Genomic DNA, 18863 nt, shown 5'->3' with positions numbered 1-18863 from the left:
TTATTGTTTAATGAATATAGAGTTTCAGTCTGTGAAGATGAAACGTGTGGCAGATGAAGAGTGGTGATGACTGCCCACAAGTGCGAAGGTACTTAGTGCCACAGAACTACACAGAACTACAGAATGGTTAAAATGATAAATTTTGTTATGTGTATTTCAACACACAAAACCTTAGACTGACTGAAACTTAAATCATGGTAGGCCCATGCTTTCATGGTGAAAGGTGGACATTCTCCAAGGAGGCCACAATCTCCAAAGTCCATCTCCAGGGAGGCAATGAAGGAAAATCAACAAGAACTTCCCAGAAGGCACATCCAGGAGCCTTGGAGAACAATGGACTAAGAAGTCTCATGTATTGAGGAATCTCCCCCAGTCCCACAGAATAGGTTGGCCCTGCGTGACCAGTGGGAATGCAGGCTTCAGGATCTCTCCTCCATTCCTTTTCCAAATGTGAGTCTGGACTGAGATTATTCTTTTCTTGGTCTACTGAGTGTATTTCTAAAGCACAGATACTTTGTTTTTGTAATGCATAAATCACACGGAACCATATCTGAAGGTGACTGAGAGACTTCACACTGAATAATGACTAGATGAGATTTGGTGTTATTCTCCTTGGAAGGACTCTCTAAGAGGAGAGATGGGTACTTGGCTCCTGAAGTCACATTGTGATACACAAGTATCTGTGCTCTTGTCTTCCTGAACCCATGACACGACTTAACTTCCCAGTAGGGCCATCAGATTTAATAAATAAAAATAAGGATCTCCAGTACCATTTGAATTTCATATAAACGAAGAATTTCTTAGCATAAGTATGTTATATAAAGTATCTGGAGCCAGGCATGGTGGCGCACACCTGTAATCCCAGCACTTGGGAGGCTAAGGCAGGAGGATCACTGCGAGTCCGAGGCCAGCCTGGGCTACAAAGTGAGTTCAAGGCCAGCCTGAACTGCATAGTGAGACCTCATCTCAAAAAGACCAAAAAAAAAAGTATCTGGAACAGAAATATACTGAAAAATAACTTGTGGGAACTCTCCTCCCTCCTCCCTTGGAGTAGATGTGGCCACTTGACTTGCGTTCTAGCCAGTGCAATGTAAACGGGAGCTGGCTGCCCTCTTAGTGCCGCTCTGGAGAGTCACAAAATACAGACTAGGTCCCCAGTGACTGGACAGAATGGGCCTTCCTTCCCAAACCTACAGAACTCTTCTGATTAACCACTGAGTTTTGGGAGGTGTTTGTTATAGCAGTCAACCTACCTTGAAATACATCCATAGGGGCTGGGGATATGGCTCAGTGGCAGTTCTTGCTTTGCATGCACAAGGCCCTGGTTTTGATCCCCAGCACCACAAAAATCAATCAATCAATCCACAAATTCACAGGGTTTTTTTCCCCTCTTAGTGCTGGGGGTTGAATCCATGACCTTGTGCACACTAAGCATGTGCTCTACACTCTACACTGAGCTACATCCCCACATCCTCAACAGCTTTTCTTTTTTTCTTTTTTTGTCTTTTTGAGACAGGGTCTCACTCTGCAGTTCAGACTGGCCTTGCGCTCACTTTGTACCCCAGGCTGGTCTCGAGCTTACAATGATCCTCCTGCCTCAGTCTCCTAGAGTGCTAGGATTACAGGCATGTGCCACCACACCTGTTTTTTTTTGTTGTTGTTGTTGTTTTTTGTTTGAGACAGGGTCTCACTATGTAGTCCAGGCTGGCCTTGAACTCACTATGCAGCCTAGGCTGGCCTCAAATTGTAGTGATCCTCCTCCCTTAGCCTTCAGAGTGCTGGGATCACAGATGTGCACCAGCATGCCCTGCAACTTGCCCAAAGCCTTACGACCCCTTCCCCTCTCCTCTCCAACCTCTCTTTTGGTAATCCCATCCAATGGCACGGCTGCTGTAATTATCATGTGTGCGGATGGCTCCCTGACCCCTCTCCTTGTGTCCACTTCCACTTTTCCTGGCGTATAAATGTGCTCATGGTAAACTCAGAATGTCCAAAATGCACCTATTCCTTTGTTATCACTGTTTCAAACTTTTTTCTTTTTTTGGTGGTACTGGGGATTGAACCCAGGGAATGCTGATCTATATCACCAACCCTGTCTATTATTTTGAAATAGGGTCTCACTAAGTCATTCAGACTGGCTGCAAACTTGTGATTCTCCTGCTTTGGTCTCCCAAGTATCTAAATACTTTTAATGTAGTAAGACTTAATTCCTACAATAACCCTCCAAGATAATGTTATTTACATCTATGGGATGAATAATAAGTTGTCCCTAGATATCCACAGAGGATTGGCTCTAGGACCCTTGGAGTAACCAAAAACCTATGGAAGTCTCATATAAAATCTCATATAAAAGTCTCATATAAAATAGTACAGTTTTGCATATAACATATGTACTTCATCCCATATACTTTATCTTTAGATTACCCATAATACCTAATATGATATAAATGCCAAGTAAACAGCTGTTACACTGAATACTGTTTAGAGAAGAATGACAAGAAGTACGGTACAGCTGGGCATGGTGGTGCACGCCTGTAATCCCAGCATTCGGGAGGCTGAGGCAGGAGGATTGTTGCGAGTTCGAGACCAGCCTGGGCTACAACGTGAGCTCAAGGCCAGCCTGAACTAATAGTGAGACCCTGTCTCAAAGACAAAAAAAAAAAAAAAAAGCAAGTACGGTACAGTTATTTTTTCAAACATTTTCAACTCCAAGTTGAATTCACAGACATGAAACTCACGGCTATGGAAGGCCACAGGTTATTTTACACATCACAAATGAGTAAAGCTTAGAGATTCAGTATCTGGCTGAAGTTTACATATCTAGTACCCAGTAGAGTTGGGGTAGGGGCTGATTTCAAAGCCTAGATCTCAATAACAATACTTCAACTACACTCAAACTGAGCTCTTGGTTTCTGTCCCATTTCCTGACTTCTATACTCTTTCTCTACCCTGAACTTTCAAATACTATCCATCCTTCAAAGCCCAGCTCAACTACCATTTCTCCACCAAGGCTTTTCAGGTATTCTAAGTGGGAAGGAATCTATTCTGTGTGAATTTACAGAGTACTTGTTCTTTCCTTTTCCTAAGTATATAATTAAAATTTCAATTCATTTTCATCATAGAAAGTTTAAGGTTGGGTACAGTGGTGCACAACTGTAATCTAAGCACTTGGGAGGCTGAAGCAGGAAGATCACAAATTTCAGTCCAGCCTGGGCATCTTAATGACTGAGACTCTACCTCAAAAAAAAAAGCAGGCATGATGGCACATACCTGTAATCCTAGATTTGGGAAGCTGAGGCAGGAAGACTGCTCTGAGTTCAAGGTACTCTGCACTACAAAATGAGTTTAAGGCCAGCCTGAACACATTGTGAGACCCTGTCTCAAAAAAAAAAAAAAAAAAGAAAGTAAAATCAGAATAAACAAATGAATAGAAAAACAGGCTGGGTATAGGAATACTGTTCACTGTGAAGGCATGCACGTGTATGTGCATGTATACACACACAGAGTTCAAATTGCTGGATGTGGTGGCACACACCTGTAATCTCAACTATTCAAGAGGCAAGAAGGTCACAAGTTTGAGGCTAGCCTGGACAATTTTTAAAAAAGGCTGAAGGGCCAGGGATCTAGCTCAGTGGTGCAAGTGCCTGCCTGGCAAGCACAAGGTCCCGAGTTTGATTCCTGGTACCAAAAAAAAAAAAAACAAAAAAAGGGCTGGAGGTATAATCCTGTGGTAAAGTACTTGCCTAATGTGCAAGGCCCTGGATTCAATCCCTAGGACCAAATAAAGAAAGAAAACAAAAAGCTGTTAAGAATTATTCAATTCCAATTTCTTACACTTGTATCTCTATGTGTTACATTTTTAGATGAAGGTAAGAGGGTTTGTTTAAAAAAAAAAAAAAAAGGAATGACCTCTTTCTCTCCAGGGGACTGGTAAAAACATGTCAAATACTCCTTCTCCTCCCATCCTCATTAAAGAACAAAAGAGCATCCACTTCTAGGTACACGAAGCCTGTCTGGTTTCTGTTTTAGCGGGGTCTCAGAAGGAAATGACTTTTCTCTGAAATTGTAGACGCCCAACCCAGCTACGGTATTGTTAGTCCTGAGGATAAACAAGAAGCTTCCTGTCTTGGGCTCTTCATGTCCCTCTTCCAGACTATTAAAGACTGTTAACAGGATGGTAAAAGGACAGCTGCTGGCCATAAAATCTGCCCATTCCTTAGATCCTTACAGAATAGCAACTAGACCTCTCTCCAAGGTCAGAGAAAACCCTGTTCTCTAGGCTGTACCAAGTGTGTCTACCTACCCAGGGTCTCCAGGCATATGGTTTCTGGGAGTGATGAGATCCAGTGTGACAGTTACCCTGAGACTGCCACATCTTCTAGGAGGGGAATAATCAATCCTGACTATCCCCTAGAAGCAGGCAAAGAAAAAAAGCCAAGAGTAAAGGAGCCAGTGCTCCGAGATAGGCAATAAAGAGTTGAAACAGGACCCCAACTCCTCCTGCACACAGGGTGGAAGTCCCTGGATTTGCAGCTGCTGGTGAGGAGTTTCTGCCAGCTGGAAGGATACTAGGGCAGGGGTGATCATCTTCTGCCAAGGAGGGCACTTGGTGTCTTGGCAGAAGGTAGAGGACTGTCCTCATCTGTGTGTACATTTTCAGAAGCGCTTGACTCCAGACCAAACACTCAGCTGTGTTAGTGCTGCGGCGATGGGTGGGAATGCTTATTGGCCAGGCTGGCCAGAGGCTCCCACAGAGGGTGCTGGGCCTCAGCCAGGAGTTTCCCTTCAGCTGGCAAGTTTAGCTTTCTGTCACGGTCAGAGGGAGAGTGTCCAAATTCTGACTCGGGGCTCTCCAGAAGCTGCTGATGATTATCCATCTGCTTTGAAGTTTTTGCTTATTGGAATTTTTGGCTCAAATGAGAAGAGGGACGATGATACAAAGCCAAGCTCTCACCTGGCTCAAAGAATGGGCAAAAACTGCTCAGTAGGGTCAGTGATTTTACTACCATGAGTGACAGACATTTAACTAAAAGCAGGGGAGACTGGACTTACCTGTAATTTACTCTTTCTGGCTGCGGTGTTGGCTCCTCTGACCCAAGTCTACCAAGCAAGCAAGCACATGCACTTTGAGAATGGCAGGAAAACTAGTCACTGCCAGTTACTTTACACAGGACAAGGAGCCTTGTTTGGCAGGTGTCACTGTTCTCCTATGTTCAAACAAAAGATCACTGCTTCTCAGAGTTGCACCCAAGGGTGGAGGAGTCTCTTCTAAAGGCTGAAAGCAGTAGCAATGGAGATACTTTCTTCTCAAGTTACATTTCAGTGTCCACATAAGTGGTTAGACTGGGGTGATTCTGTTAAGGACCCACTCAAGATCTTAAGAGCTTACAACCCCTTCTTGCCCTAGGAATGACAGCATGGTATCACCCCCAGTTTTAGAGGCTGTAACGAAGGTTCTGAAACTTGCCCAAGGTCACAGAGCTTGGGTTGTATTGAGGGAACTAGAATCCAGGGCTCTTACCACAGTTATTTTGTTTTTGTTTTTTACATACTGGGGATTAAATCCAAGGCCTTCACACTAAGCTACATCCCCAGCAAACTGGATCCCCAGAACAGGTGTATTTCTTTTGAACAAGCTGGAGCCCCTGAGTCTATAAAGCCAAGCCCTTCTGCGAGGTCTCTAGGGTACACTGAGCTGGGTGTGCAGCTAAAGAAAATGCAGTCCCTACAAATGACCAATAATATATACAAAATTGTTCGGTATTGCTGGCCACTAGAGAAATGCAAATTAAAACAACCCTGAGATTCCATCTTATCTCAGAAAGAGAAAAATGGAAACAAAGCTTTTGTAAGTAAGGAGGGAAAGGACCAGGGATATAGCTCAGTGGCACAAGCGCCTGCCTTGCAAGTGCAAGGTCCTAAGTTCAATTCCCGGTACCAAAAAATTTTTAAAAATGAGGGGAAGAGGGATTGAAGGGAGGGGAGGATAATGGAAAAGAAAGAAGATATACCATGTACAGGTACAAATTCCCTATGATGAATGTTATCATTATGTGTATCTAAAATGTACCAATAAAATTTTATAAATAAAAGATAATAAATTTTTTGAAGGTGCGTGTGTTAGCACATGCCTGTAATTCCAATACTAAGGAGGCTGAAGCAGGAAGACTGCCATGAGTTCAAGGTCAGCCTGGGGTACATAATGAGAGCTTGTCAGAAGAAAAAAAAATTGAGATAGGATCTTGCTAAATTGCCCAGGTTGAGTTCAAATTTATGATCCTCTTGCCTCAGCCTCTCAGAACACTAGGATTATAGGAATGTGCCACTATGCCTAGCTTCCTGTCACATTCTTCTTCTTTTTTATTATTTTTTTTGAGACTGCTTTCCCTACATAGGTCAGGCTGGCCTTGAACTCGCTATGTAGCCCAGGCTGGACTCAAATTCACAGCGATCCTCCTACCTCAGCCTCTGAGTGCTAGGATTATAGGCATGTACCACCACACCTGGCTTTCTGCACCATTCTTACCCTGATATTTCTTCCAAGTGACTTATATTATTATTTGATGCTGGGGGTCAAACCCAGGGTCTCACAAACTCTACAAAAGAGCTCTACTCCAAATCTCTATTATTTGTAAAAAGATAATTCATTGCATGTATAACTAGAAGTTGTTTAATTAGTACATCTTTGTAAGTTTTTTTATATAAACAAATGCACAAATCACAAGAAAAAAATTCTTCAGAAATATTCCATTTAGAGAAGACAGTCCCATTTTCCTATTGGCACCACACTGTCTAGGCCTGCACTATCTTGTGTGGACCATCACCAGTCTGTTTGCTAAGTCTTTGATCAAGCATACATTTAAATAATTTACATTTAAATGTATATGAGTCAGTGGTAGGTTTAAGACTGTCTCTGCTATGCTGACTAGACAGATGCAGGGGTATTTTAGATTTGGAATAAGATTATCTTCACCTACAATGAAAATAGTTATTACTCTAAAACTTGCCCCAGAAGGGTCTCTCTAGTGACTTATGCTTCTCCCATTCCAAATCACCATCCAAAGATGGGGGTAAGGCTGGGTGTGGTAGTGCACACCTGTAATCCCAGAACTTCGGAGGCTGAGGCAGGAGGATCGCCACAAGTTTGAAGCCAGCCTGGGCTACATAGTGAGCTTAAAGCCAGCCTGAGCTACATAGCAAGATCCTGTCTCAGAAAAAAGATGGTGATTTGAAAGGGTTCTAATGGACACAGCAATGATCCCAGAGCAGCATGGGCAGCACCCGTATGTTTTTTAACTTTCAGATCCTGGGTTAAGCCAGCTTCCAGGTTCCAGCCTGTCTCTCGACACTCCAGGTCACGTCCAAGGCAGGAAGTTGCAATGCAGGAGAAGTCCCAGGAGCCAGTAAGTCAGGAAGTAGCCTAGAATGTATCGTGTGACTGGAGAACAGGTTTTCCAGTTGTACAAAAGTCCCAAGATAAAATTTCTGGGAACCTTTTGTCCTGATGGGGAGTCTTCCACAAGAAGCTTCCAAGATACTGTCTCTGCGGATCTCAACAGTGGCTCTTGATCCTGAAGTAGGTAAGCTGGAAACCAGTATACAACAGGAGTGGAGGAGCCTAAAAACCTGGTGAGAACCTAGAAATCATAAAAGAGAAAAAACCCACACATTTATGAGAAAGTCACCGATGCAAGATGGATCAGCCTGGGATTCTCTGCTTATGGGTGAACTATGGCCCAATGACAAGAATCACAATGCACCGGAAAAGAAATTCAACAAAGCTGAGGATGTACCTTATAAATATGCATGCGATACCTGCAAGGCAACACCCATATTACAAACAAACATAGCATTAGACTATTTACAATAGTGGGACAATCAATGCTAAAATCTATGTGATCTAATTTCAACCGAGGACCTGGACTCTAAACTCTGGGCTGTGACCTAAGGCTTGGGAACCTAAGAAGGCTCCCTTATCTCACAGGAATGGCAAAGCACAGGGAAAGGGGCTGGAGATCCTGTGGTTCAACTTTCCCCCTCTTCCAGGATTTCAGAGCCAAATCTTCATGTGTCCTCCACCACCTACCCTAGAAACTGCCAGCAATCCAGTCACAAACACATAATGCCACTTTCTTTTTCCCGTGTCTCCTACCCACACAGCTCAGAGAACCTCGCAAATAGCTAACATGTGCCTCCAAGAGGTAGATACTGTGAAGGGAGAGGTCATCTTGGAGACAAGACTTCCCAGAGGATGCTGAAACTAGGGCCACAGCCAAGAACAAAAATCAGACATAAAATCAACTCCCTCCTAATCCTTCTGTATTGTCATCACCACAACAAATAAGGTGTATCTTCTGAAAACAGCACCTGCCTCAGTTCAGACTTATTTCCAGACACTAACATAACATGGGTATGTCTGGAGGGAGGTCCATGTCTATCCCTGTATTTCAGCTGGATCAGGTCCCTTCACAATCTTCACGTTCTCTGCGTGCTCTCCCAATGCCGAGGGTGTTTCTTCTTCGCTTTTTATGCAAAATGCCTTCTTATTCTTCAATACGATGATGCCTTCCTCAACTCTTGCAGTAAGTTAGCTGCTACTTCTTTTCCTCAATATTTCATCTGAGGTTTTAAAAAACATTTATTGCCGGGCGTGGTGGCGCACGCCTATAATCCCAGCACTTGGGAGGCTGAGGCTGGAGGATTGTTGCAAGTTTGAGGCCAGCCTTTGTAGCTCAGCTACAAAGTGAGCTCAAGTCCAGCCTGAATTGCAGAGCAAGATCTTGTCTCAAAAATACAAAAAAATATGGCAAGCCTGAGGTCATGAGTTTGATTCCCAGTACCCCAAAACAAAACAAAAAAACAAGTACCAGTTTGATTCCCAGTACCCCAAAAAAACAAACAAAAAAGAACTGTGACCTAAAATAAACTTTAAAAAAAAATAAAAAACATTTATTTTATATCTCAAAAGAGCAAGCACTATTCCACCTCACTATATTATAATTTTATCTGTTCAATGTCTAGCTCCCTGTTTATACCACAAAACTCACTCAGGCAGCAATTTTATTTTACTTGTGTTCCATCCTGAGGTCTGACTCAGGGTCTGGCACAAAGAAAACCCCCAAATGATTGTTGAACCTATAGATTAGGTACCAGTCACTCAAATGGGAGAAGGTAGTCTATATTCTCTGTCCTGGGAGTTTTGCCTATATTCACATTCTTACCCCAAGCAGGAACTGACCTCACCTGAACATGCATGCACAGGCCTCCAAACAGCAGCAGAAATACAGCGTGGACCAGGTAAACAAACACCTGTGGACTGAGGAAGCCTGGACTGGACTTCTCTAGGGCCTTACTGTTCTTGTTCCTTCGAAGCCCAAGTGTAAGGCAGAGCCAAGGGTGTGTGGTCACATAGGTCCAGGTTGCCCAGGAAACCAATATAGCCACCGGTGCCGCCAGCAGAAAATTGGGCACCTGCTTGAGCTCATAGTATCTCAGAAAGCCAACATTCCAGTAGACATCCTGGATATAGCTGTATATTAGAGGAAGATCCCAGGAGCACCACGGTGGCTCATTCCCCTCTGCAATCCGATAGCCTTTCTCCAGAGCTAACTGCACCAAGGGCTCAGGAATGGAGCGGGCTGGGCCTGGCAGACAGAACTGGGTATATGCATAATACTGAAAGAGGGCAAAGGGAAGGCTCAGTGTGAGCACTGACAGGCACACAGAGGCTACCAGCTTAAAGAACTGTCTCGGGGGGTTCAACACCACAAGAGAAGAGAAAAAGCCTCGGCACTGAGAATGCAGGAGGAAACCAACACTGACCAGCCCATTGGAGCGCACCCCAGTGGCAAGAGCAAAGAGGAGCCCACTAGTCCAGCCTCGGCCTCTCTCTAGCTGCCCCATTGCGCTGAATGTCAGGAAGGCGAACAAAGCTTCTGAGTAACCAGCTGCCAGGAAAACATTTGCAGGGCTGAGGCAGAAGAGCAGTGCTGCATAAAAGGCCTGGCGGGGACAACGCAAAACTAGACACCCCAGGTCATGAAGTGCTACTGCGGCCAGCACGGAGAACAAGGAGTTGAGTGATGCTACTGAAACCAGCAGGCAACTCCGTTGGCTCAGTAACCCCCGAAGGGGTCTCAACAGTTCAGTCCCTACCAGGAGGGCCAAGGGGAAGCCAGGGAAGAAGGCAAAGTTGTGCTCATAGAGGTAGCCATGCTCAGCAATGAACAGGAAGTGTTCGGCATCCCAGCGAGAGAGGCCACCCAGAAGACCTTCCACAAGCTGGTCCACATAGCCTGAGGGAGCCAGGCGGGGAGGAGAAAAGGCTTCTGCATGGTGATCTGGGATGATGGCATTGAAGAAAGCCTGCGGGGTGAACAGGAATCAGGATTTTAGTTGAGTACATGAAAGAGAAGAATTATCACTTAATAAAATGAGGAAGAACAGGGCTGGCAATGCAGCTCAGTGGCAGAAAGCTTGCCTTGGGTAGTGGTAGAATGCATGCATGGGGCTCTGGGTTTGATCCCCAGCATTGCAAAAGCAAATACAATGAGTTAGAGACTTGAAGGAAATCAGCAGCTCAGTTTTGGATTAGCTAATTCTAAACTGGACACTGTAGTACAAAAGTCAGCTGGGTGTGGAGGTACATGCCTGTAACATCAGCACTCGGGAGGCTGAGGAAGGAGGATCTCAACGAGTTTGTGGCCAGCCTGGGCTACATAATGTGTTCAAGGCCAGCCTAAACTATACATGAGATCCTGTCTCCAAAAACCCAAAACAAAACAAAACCAAGAAAGACAAAAGTCAAACAAGTGTGAGATGTTCGAGTCTGTGAATAAAAATTGGGGCTACAGATACAAACTGGAGATGGAAGTGTATGCATGCACAGGTGGTATTTACAGGTGTAAGACTGAAGATTCCTCCACTGCAGAAAGAGAACAGGTCTGAGAGGGAAGCCCTGGATAGGTCAAATTAAGAAGTTTGAAAGGAGGTGAGGGTCCAGCATGAATAAAAAGAAGGCCAGTGAGGTGGGGGGAACCCAAGAAAGCATGCTGTCTTAGAATCGAGTGAAGAACAGGAGGGAGCAACTCTCTCGAATGCTGCTAATAGGTCAGGTATGATGGAGACTGAACTCAGTAATGTGAAGTCCCTGGTAAGTTTAACTAGAGCTATTTCAAAGGAGTGGAGGAGAAAGAAGCCTCTCTGGAATAGGTTCAATAGGGAATGAGTGAAAGAAAACTGATTTAAAGAGTTTTGCTATAAAGGGGAACAGAGAAATGGAGTAGCAGGTGTATGGCAAGGTGGGATCAAGAGAAAAAAACTTTTTAGAAGTAACATGGCACTGGGAATAATCCAGTGAAAAGGAAATCACTGAATATGTAAAACAGAGGGGAAGCTGGGCATAGTAACACATGCCTATAATCCCAGCACTGAGGAGGTTGAGGCAGGAGGAGCACAAGTCTGGGCGACACAGTGAGTTCAAGGCCAGCCGGAACTACATGCCAAAACCCTATCTCAAAAAAAGGAAAAAGAAAAAAAAGTCAAAATGGTTTGACAGGTAATAAGAGATGGAATCTGTTAGACAAGTGGAGGAGCCAGCCTTAGAGAGGTTCATCTAACCTTCGCTGGTGAAGGCACACAGGTGCAGATGCATGTGAGATGATGGATATGGGGGGAGCACATAAAAGATCACTTCCAATGCCTTCGATTGAATCTTCACCCAAAAAAACAAATTATCAACTAAAAGTATTGGAAAAAATTTGTTAGAGACTTGAGGAAAGAAGAAAACATATCGCCGGGAGTGGTGGTGCACACCTGTAATACCAGCACTCAGGAGGCTGAGGCAGGAGGATGGCTGTGAGTTTGAGACCAGCCTGGGCTACAAAGTGAGCTCAAGGCCAGCCTGAACTGCACAGTAAGACCCTGTCTCAAAAAGACAAAAAAAAAAAAAGAGGAAAACATTTACAATAAATTACCTATTGGCCAGGCATGGTGCTCATGCCTGTAATCCCAGCATGTGGGAGCCTGAGGTAGGAGGATTACCACGAGTTCTAGGCCAGCCTACACTACAAAGTGAGTTCAGAGCCAGCCTGAACTACACAGTAACTAGTGAGACTCTGTCTCAAAAAAAAAAAAAAAAAGTTACCTATAACCTTCAATTTCAAAACAGTCTGTGCTGTGAAACCACCAAGAGAGTTTAAAAAATACTGATCCCTGGGGTCCTCCCAGATATTTCATGATTTAAATGCCATGGGGTACAGCCTGAGAACTGGAGTTTTCTTTTTAAGTCACCCAGGTGATTCTGATGTGCAGAAATTTTTGAATGAATAGGAGAGTGGATGGGTACAGAAAAATACTCCGAGATTGCCAGGTGGCACTAATGTCTCATTTGGGTTAGTGATCTTGTATAAAACAATGACTTATTAGTATAACTACATATTTTCTCTGGGTAAATGGAGACACAGAGGAGGAGTAAGAAAGTTGGATTTTGTCCGATGAATAAAGCATAGGGAGCAGGGACGAAGAGTTCAGTGGGTATGCACAGGAATGATTATGAGAGACCACTGAATCTCATCTGAGCTGAAGAGAGCTGAACCCATTAGATGGCTGAGGGTTAGAGGAACAATGGGAGGTCAATGAATTATAAATCCGGAGAGGGGGAAGAACTAGAACTAGGGTAACAGGAGTCAGCTGGACAGATCGTAGACGGGGGTCACAGAATAGGATGTTTCAAACAGATTACCTGGCAAGGCTTGGGGGTACAGGGTGTAAGAATGAGAGTGGTGAAAGGAACAGGACAAGGAAGTGAGAGACCAGGACACTGGATGTATCAACATCATTAATATCAAAACCACAGGGGCTGGGGATTTAGCTCAGTGGCACAGTGCCTGCCTGGCAAGCGCAAGGTCGTGAGTTCAATTCCTGGTACCAGGAAAAACAAAACAAAACAAAACAAAAACAATATCAAAACCACAAAGATATCAACAGAACCAGTGCTAGAAAGAGCTGACAGCGAACCATGAGCTAAACCTTCAAGGAATAACTGTCATTGACAGATACGACAACAATGATGAAGGGTAACTAGCGATAATATTCTCTTTCACGGAATGTGTTTTAAAGGTAGAAATAGTGGGAGGAGAGGGAGGAGATAACGAAATGGCTTTTTTTTTGTGAAACAGGGTCTTTCTAGGTAGTTCAGGCTGGCTTCAAAATTGCAGGGATCCTCCTGCCTCAGCCTCCTGAGTGCTACACCATGTGCGGCACCATGCCTGGCTCACTTTTATTGTTAAATGTCTTTTATCGTTAAATGTCGTTGTTAACTACTTAAGAGAAAAGACACCACTGGGTTTTTGCTTTTTTTTTTCTTAGTACTGGGAACTGAACATAGGGGTGCTCTCCCATTGAGCTATAACCTATCCCATTTTATTTTTTATTTTGAGACAGGGTCTAAGTTGCCCAAGCAGAACTCAAACTTGCAATCCTCTTGACTCGTCCGGTACCTAATAAAACTGTAGTTGTTGAATGAACTTCAGGAATTGAGGAATTTACTGTTTCCAAAATCTCCAACTGAATTAGAATCCAGCTCTCCTGTTCCTTATTCTAGATGCTGACTTGCAGTATTACTCTTTTGGTTCTGCCAAAAACTCAGCTGATGCTGGTTCAGAGCCACTGAGTCATAGTCTCCCCAGGCTGGCAACAGGAGCATAACCCTATTTTTAAGGCTCTTTCTCTTTTTGATCAGATTTTTTTATCAGCTCACATCAAACACTGAAAACAAATGGGACAGGAGTGACAGTCACAGGTAACAGCCCTAACCTGCAAGTTAAAAACACTTTAATTAAACCTAGTACCCAGCAGAGCCTGGGGAAGGAGAGGAAAGGAGCTTTCCACAAAGGAACCAGCCAGGAGCCTCAGAGAATGGACGTGGTGATATAAAAGCACACGTATTTATGTTAATATAACATCTCTAGGGCGTTGGCATACATTCAACAATATTCACTCACTTGTAAGCATATGCTGAGGACCACTAAGCACTGGGCACTGTGCTAGGCCCTGAATAACTCACATATATACTTATGAAATTTGATTGAAACATCTATCACATGTGGCAATCACTGGGGAAAAGGAGTGCAAAAGGCCAGATACACTCAGAGCTGTCTATGGGTGAGGCAACAAGGGGAGACACTGGGGCAAAGAGGAGACGTCATTACTGATAAATATGCATCGGTGGTTTCAGAACTTGCACAGTGTCACCTGTTTCCCTCACCTAACTGACACAATGGTCTGTCTCCTGATGAGGGCACCCAGGAAATACTTTGAGCTGTCACACCTGAAAAGCATCACCGTCTGTTGGAAAGAAAGTCAAACCATTAAGGTCTGTTGGGAAGATGATTCCCTTGTGAGGTAAGAAACTTGGGGTCTACCTTTGGCCCTTCTCTAGCTTGCTGCATAGCTTTGGGAAGTTGTCTGACCTTTCTGCGCCTTGGCTTTTTCATGTGTAAAATAGGATTAATACTATTTCTAAGATTCTTGTATCTTTATAATTCTCCACGTGGAGGGGAACACCTGTGAGGTAGAAAGGAGCTAGGAACTAATCTTTGTGCCTGGCCCAGTGATGTAGCAAAAGCATATTCACAATAAAGGCTCTAAGACTGACCTGTAGCATCAGAGTCAGGACACGGCAGCTGATCGCAAACCTCAGCACCTCTTTCCGGGACGGGTCCAGGGGCCACATCCTCTCACAACCAAGAATTCAGGCGTTCTACCAGATCTTCCTCATACCTCTAAACTCCAAAACCCAAACAGGAAAAGCATCACACACAGGCTAAAAGTAAACGGTTGAAAACGTTCTTCATAGGAAACACCACCCGCTTCAGCATTACTATGGCAAGCATAAACACTTAACTACCCAGAGGAGAGAAGAGCTTCTTGAGGGCAGATGGGACCACTGAATGACACTTGGGAGCACTGTATTCACGTTGGACAAGTCCCATCCAGAAAAGTCTGGAGCTAGAAAACTAAGCTCACAGAAAACCTTTAAAAGCCTGTTGAGTTACTCCTATGCAGGAATAAAAAACTGGGGTTCAAGTTCTGACTCTTTCACTTACAAATTTTTAGTCTCTCCGAGCCTCAGTTCTCATAAAATGAGATCAGAATCTTTTTTTTCCTCTGTCACAAAATTGTCATGATGGTGATATGGCCTAACGTGTGAACTACTACACAAATCTATGTTGTGGTTGCTATTATTTGATGTGTGCCCTTTTCCTCTTGCCCAGAATAATATACTAGCTCCCAAACTAAAGTCCCAAAAGTGGGGCACAGAACCATATTGGAAGACCATAATGACTACACATGCCAGCTTAGCTCTCTGATGTGTGTTCAGCTGGTCTGTAAAACTAAGTGGAGAAGGAAAAGAAAACCACCACTCAGCAGGACTTCAGCCAGCTCCCACTGCTAAAACAAACTCAGGGTGAAGACAGAGTTTACTACTAGGGATGAAGAAAAACTTATTTCCCATTTCTTTGTTCAAGTGGCAGCAGCACATAAACAACTGAAAGCCGTTCTGAGGCAAGGAACACAGTTAAGGCATTTTTTACAATTCTTGGGGTTAACAGTAGCAATGGTTCCTACAGAACTTTCAAACACCAGCCTGGGAAACTAGAAAAGACAAGAGCAGCAGAAGTAACTCACTGATGTGGGCTGAAGAACTATGCCTGAAAGAAAAAATATTAAGCAGGGCATGGTGGCACACACATGTAATCCCAGCACTTGTGCAGCTGAGGCACAAGGATCACCGCAAGTTCAAGGCCAATCTGGACTACATGGTGAGACCATGTCTCAAAAAAATTAATTAAAATTTAAAAATTAAAAAAAAATTAAGAGGGTAAAGGGGTCTTCTTTCTTCTTTTATCTGGCCAATACCTACCAAATCTTTAGGTCTCCAGCCTGGGCTACAAAGTGAGCTCAAGGCCAGCCTGAACTGCATAGGGAGACCCTGTCTCAAAAAGACAAAAAAACCCCAAATCTTGAAGTCTCAGCTGTTTCTGGAATTCTCTTTAGATAATATGCTATGCCCTCACTGCCCTGTGTCTCTTTAAAATTTATGTTGTGGTAGCTGGGAGTGAACTCAGGGCCTTTGCACTGAACTACACCCCCAGCCCTTTTTTCTATTTTTTAATTTTGAGACAAGGTCTTGCTAAGTCACCCAGACTGGGCTCAAACTTTTAATCTTCCTGTATCAGCCTCTCAGAATGCTGGGATCACAAGTGGATGCCATCACTCCTGCCTTGCTGTCACTTCTTTAGGTTGCTTGTGAGGCAGGGGCTTCATATCATAACTGTATTCCCGCACACTAACGTTAAAAAGAGGAGCGTGCATGCGTGCGTGTATGTATGCATGCGCATGCTCTTGGGGACTGAAGCACTCTACCACTGAGCTACATTCCAGTCCTTTCAAAAATCTGAGACAGCTTCTTGATAAATTGCCCAGGCTGGGCTTGAACTTGCAATCCTCCTGCCTCAGCCTCCCCAGCAGGAGGGATTGCAGATGTGTACCACCACGCTCAGCTTCAAACAAGCACCTTAAACAGAAGTGGTACAGACAAGATACACCACCAACGGTTTGATGACTAGATGTAAAATCACTGCTCCAAATATCCCTCCCACCATATCTCATGTAAAGAATAAAGTGACAAAGTAACAAGCTCAAGAAAGTAAATTTCTCCAGAAAGGCTGGGCAAGGTTGACTTACAGCAACCATATCCTTTCCCTGGCACAAGGGGGCGCCTGCTGCTCACTCCACCAGGAGGTCAGGAGGAAGGGAGGGGCCCTAACTCCATACCGGTTTTGCTTATGAAAATTCAGTTTAAAGTCAAAACTCCAGAGGGCAGCGGTATTTTGTGATTCTACCCAATTATCTCCAATATCTGACTCTCGGAATCGAGAGAAGTCACAGAAACAGGCACACCCGACCTGACACGCTCGCTGTTCCCCTATTCTAGGGTGAGTTCACTATTTTCCCTTCTTTGGCTTCCACCCACATGCAGAAGAGAAGTTGGGAATAGAAAAGCGCTTAACCCACCTCCGCCTCGTGACCAGACTCGCATTCTTCCTCTCCAGAGTCAAGCTCTGACCTCAGCGACCACAGACTTGCATCCCACACTTAGCTTAAGGTAAACCAAGTAAAAGCAAAAGAAAGCCAGTCACTTCTCGCTTCCAGCTACCTGCCAACCTCACTTTCCATCCAGCCCCTTCCGTGCCAAATCAGACAGTTAGTGGGCAGGCGTTTACACATTTTCCCAGGAGATAAAGAGGACCCTGCAATCTCATTAGAGACTGTGCGGGCAGTATAATTACCATCGCCGTTTTATGGATGTGGAGACTGAGGCTCACTGGGGCCGAGTGACACACCCAAGACTACTTGACCCTCCTATTCTCCGCCTCTGAAACGTCACCCACAGCCACAGGGTACTATGTGCTCTTTCCAGACAGGATTAGAACCCAGGTCCAAGGCCTGGCCCAGCGCTGCCTCCAATGATAGAGCCTGGCCCTTGCTGCATGCTTACAGTATGCCTCGAGAATTTGGAAAAGCCTGCTAACTACAACTAACACCTTCGGCGGGGCGATGTCGCTCTGACCCAGCGTCCTCAGGGCCAAAGGCCTCGCGGGCCGTCTCGAGCCAGAAGTCGCCTTCCGCCGGCCAGGCCGAGTCTGGACCCCGTGCCAGCCTGCTCCCTTTGGACAGACCCTAGCGGGGTCACAGCCCCGCTCCTCATGCCGAAGGAGGCACGGCCCACGGGATACTCCCGAGGGAGTCGGCGGAGCGCTCACTGGGAACAGGGCCGGAAGCAGACGCGGGCGGGAGGCCGTAAAGGAAGAGGCGGTGCCCGAGGACGTTATGGCGGAGAGGCGGGGCTCCACGCTTCTCCGCAGCCTCCGTCTCATTGCTCTAAGCCTCCGTTTGACACTTCCTTCCCTCCCAGAATGCCAAGGCTCGAGAATGGGTGCCCCGGTCTTCCGTGCCCGTCCATCCCTTGCGCCGGCGGGGACCGAATCGCAGCACCTCCATCCGGGGACCGAGCCGTCCGCGCCTGCGCGCTGGCTCCGCGGACGGCGGCTCCGCCCCGCTCCTGCCCGGACTCTGGGTTGTCCCCCCACCCGCCTCCGGCGGCGGCCATGTTGACTCCGGGCGAGCGGGGCGGGGACCACCGCTCCGCACAGCTCTGCCGAGCATCTTCCTGCCTTGGTGTCACCTGAGGAATTTTTGCTCGCACTTCGCCTTCCTCCCCGCCCCCTCTCACGCCTTCAAGCTGCTGGGGCTGTAGTCTCAGAGTCAGTGCCCCTGCCCCAGTTCCATCTTGCTCGGTGCCCTGGGTTCCTGGTGTGGGCCGAAGCTCTTGTAGTCGAGGGCTGCCCCGCTGCCTCTTCACAGAAGCCAGAGCCGCGCGTTCCCCACTGTCAGGCAACAACAGCTCAGCACACGGCCTGACACAATAGGTTTTTTGTGAAGAGTCAAAAGCCTTTTTGGGGTTTCTGCGGCCACCAGTGGCACCTTACATCCTGGGTGTGAAGAAAGTGGGGGATCCCCTTGACTTTCCCCTCCTGGCTACCGGGAACCTTATCTTGCTTCAGTCCTCAGACCCACTCAGGTGGCTCCTGAGGATGGGAAAGAAAACCTCAGACACCGCTAGGGCTCCTTTCTCCCCTCCAGCAGTGTCTCTCGTAGGAAACAGGACCCAATAAAAGGAAGCGAACTCGACCAAACCGTCGGTTAGGGAGGAGCGGCCCGCTGGTGCCCCTGTAACGGAAACTGTTAGAACAACTTTGCACTCTCCTTAAAGGAAACAGATAATAAATCCTTCTCCG

At 45.6% G+C, this 18863-nt stretch overlaps 1 protein-coding gene across 9 annotated transcripts; it reads right to left on the bottom strand.

Moving 5' to 3' along the window:
• Positions 1-7144: 7144 nt before the first annotated feature.
• On the bottom strand, positions 7145-18087 carry Pigv (phosphatidylinositol glycan anchor biosynthesis, class V). Of its 9 annotated transcripts, XM_013519563.1 has the most exons (6): positions 17610-18083; positions 17080-17164; positions 14657-14783; positions 10272-10365; positions 9244-9644; positions 7145-7637 (listed from the first exon to the last, which is right to left on the bottom strand). In XM_013519563.1, exons 3-6 carry the CDS (start codon positions 14732-14734, stop codon positions 7356-7358), a joined length of 855 nt encoding a protein of 284 aa, XP_013375017.1. In that variant the 5' UTR covers positions 14735-14783; positions 17080-17164; positions 17610-18083; the 3' UTR covers positions 7145-7355. The 9 variants fall into 9 exon arrangements, with proteins under 9 accessions (XP_013375017.1, XP_013375015.1, XP_005394930.1 ...); XM_013519561.1 differs by having other exon boundaries at positions 9244-10365; positions 17564-18087; XM_005394873.2 differs by having other exon boundaries at positions 9244-10365; positions 17610-18087.
• Between the last annotated feature and the right edge of the window lie 776 nt (positions 18088-18863).

Source organism: Chinchilla lanigera, unplaced genomic scaffold (genome assembly GCF_000276665.1).
Source record: "Chinchilla lanigera isolate Chin_1 unplaced genomic scaffold, ChiLan1.0 scaffold00051, whole genome shotgun sequence".
NCBI classification, from domain to species: domain Eukaryota; kingdom Metazoa; phylum Chordata; class Mammalia; order Rodentia; family Chinchillidae; genus Chinchilla; species Chinchilla lanigera.
This window is presented reverse-complemented; position numbering and strand designations above follow the sequence as displayed.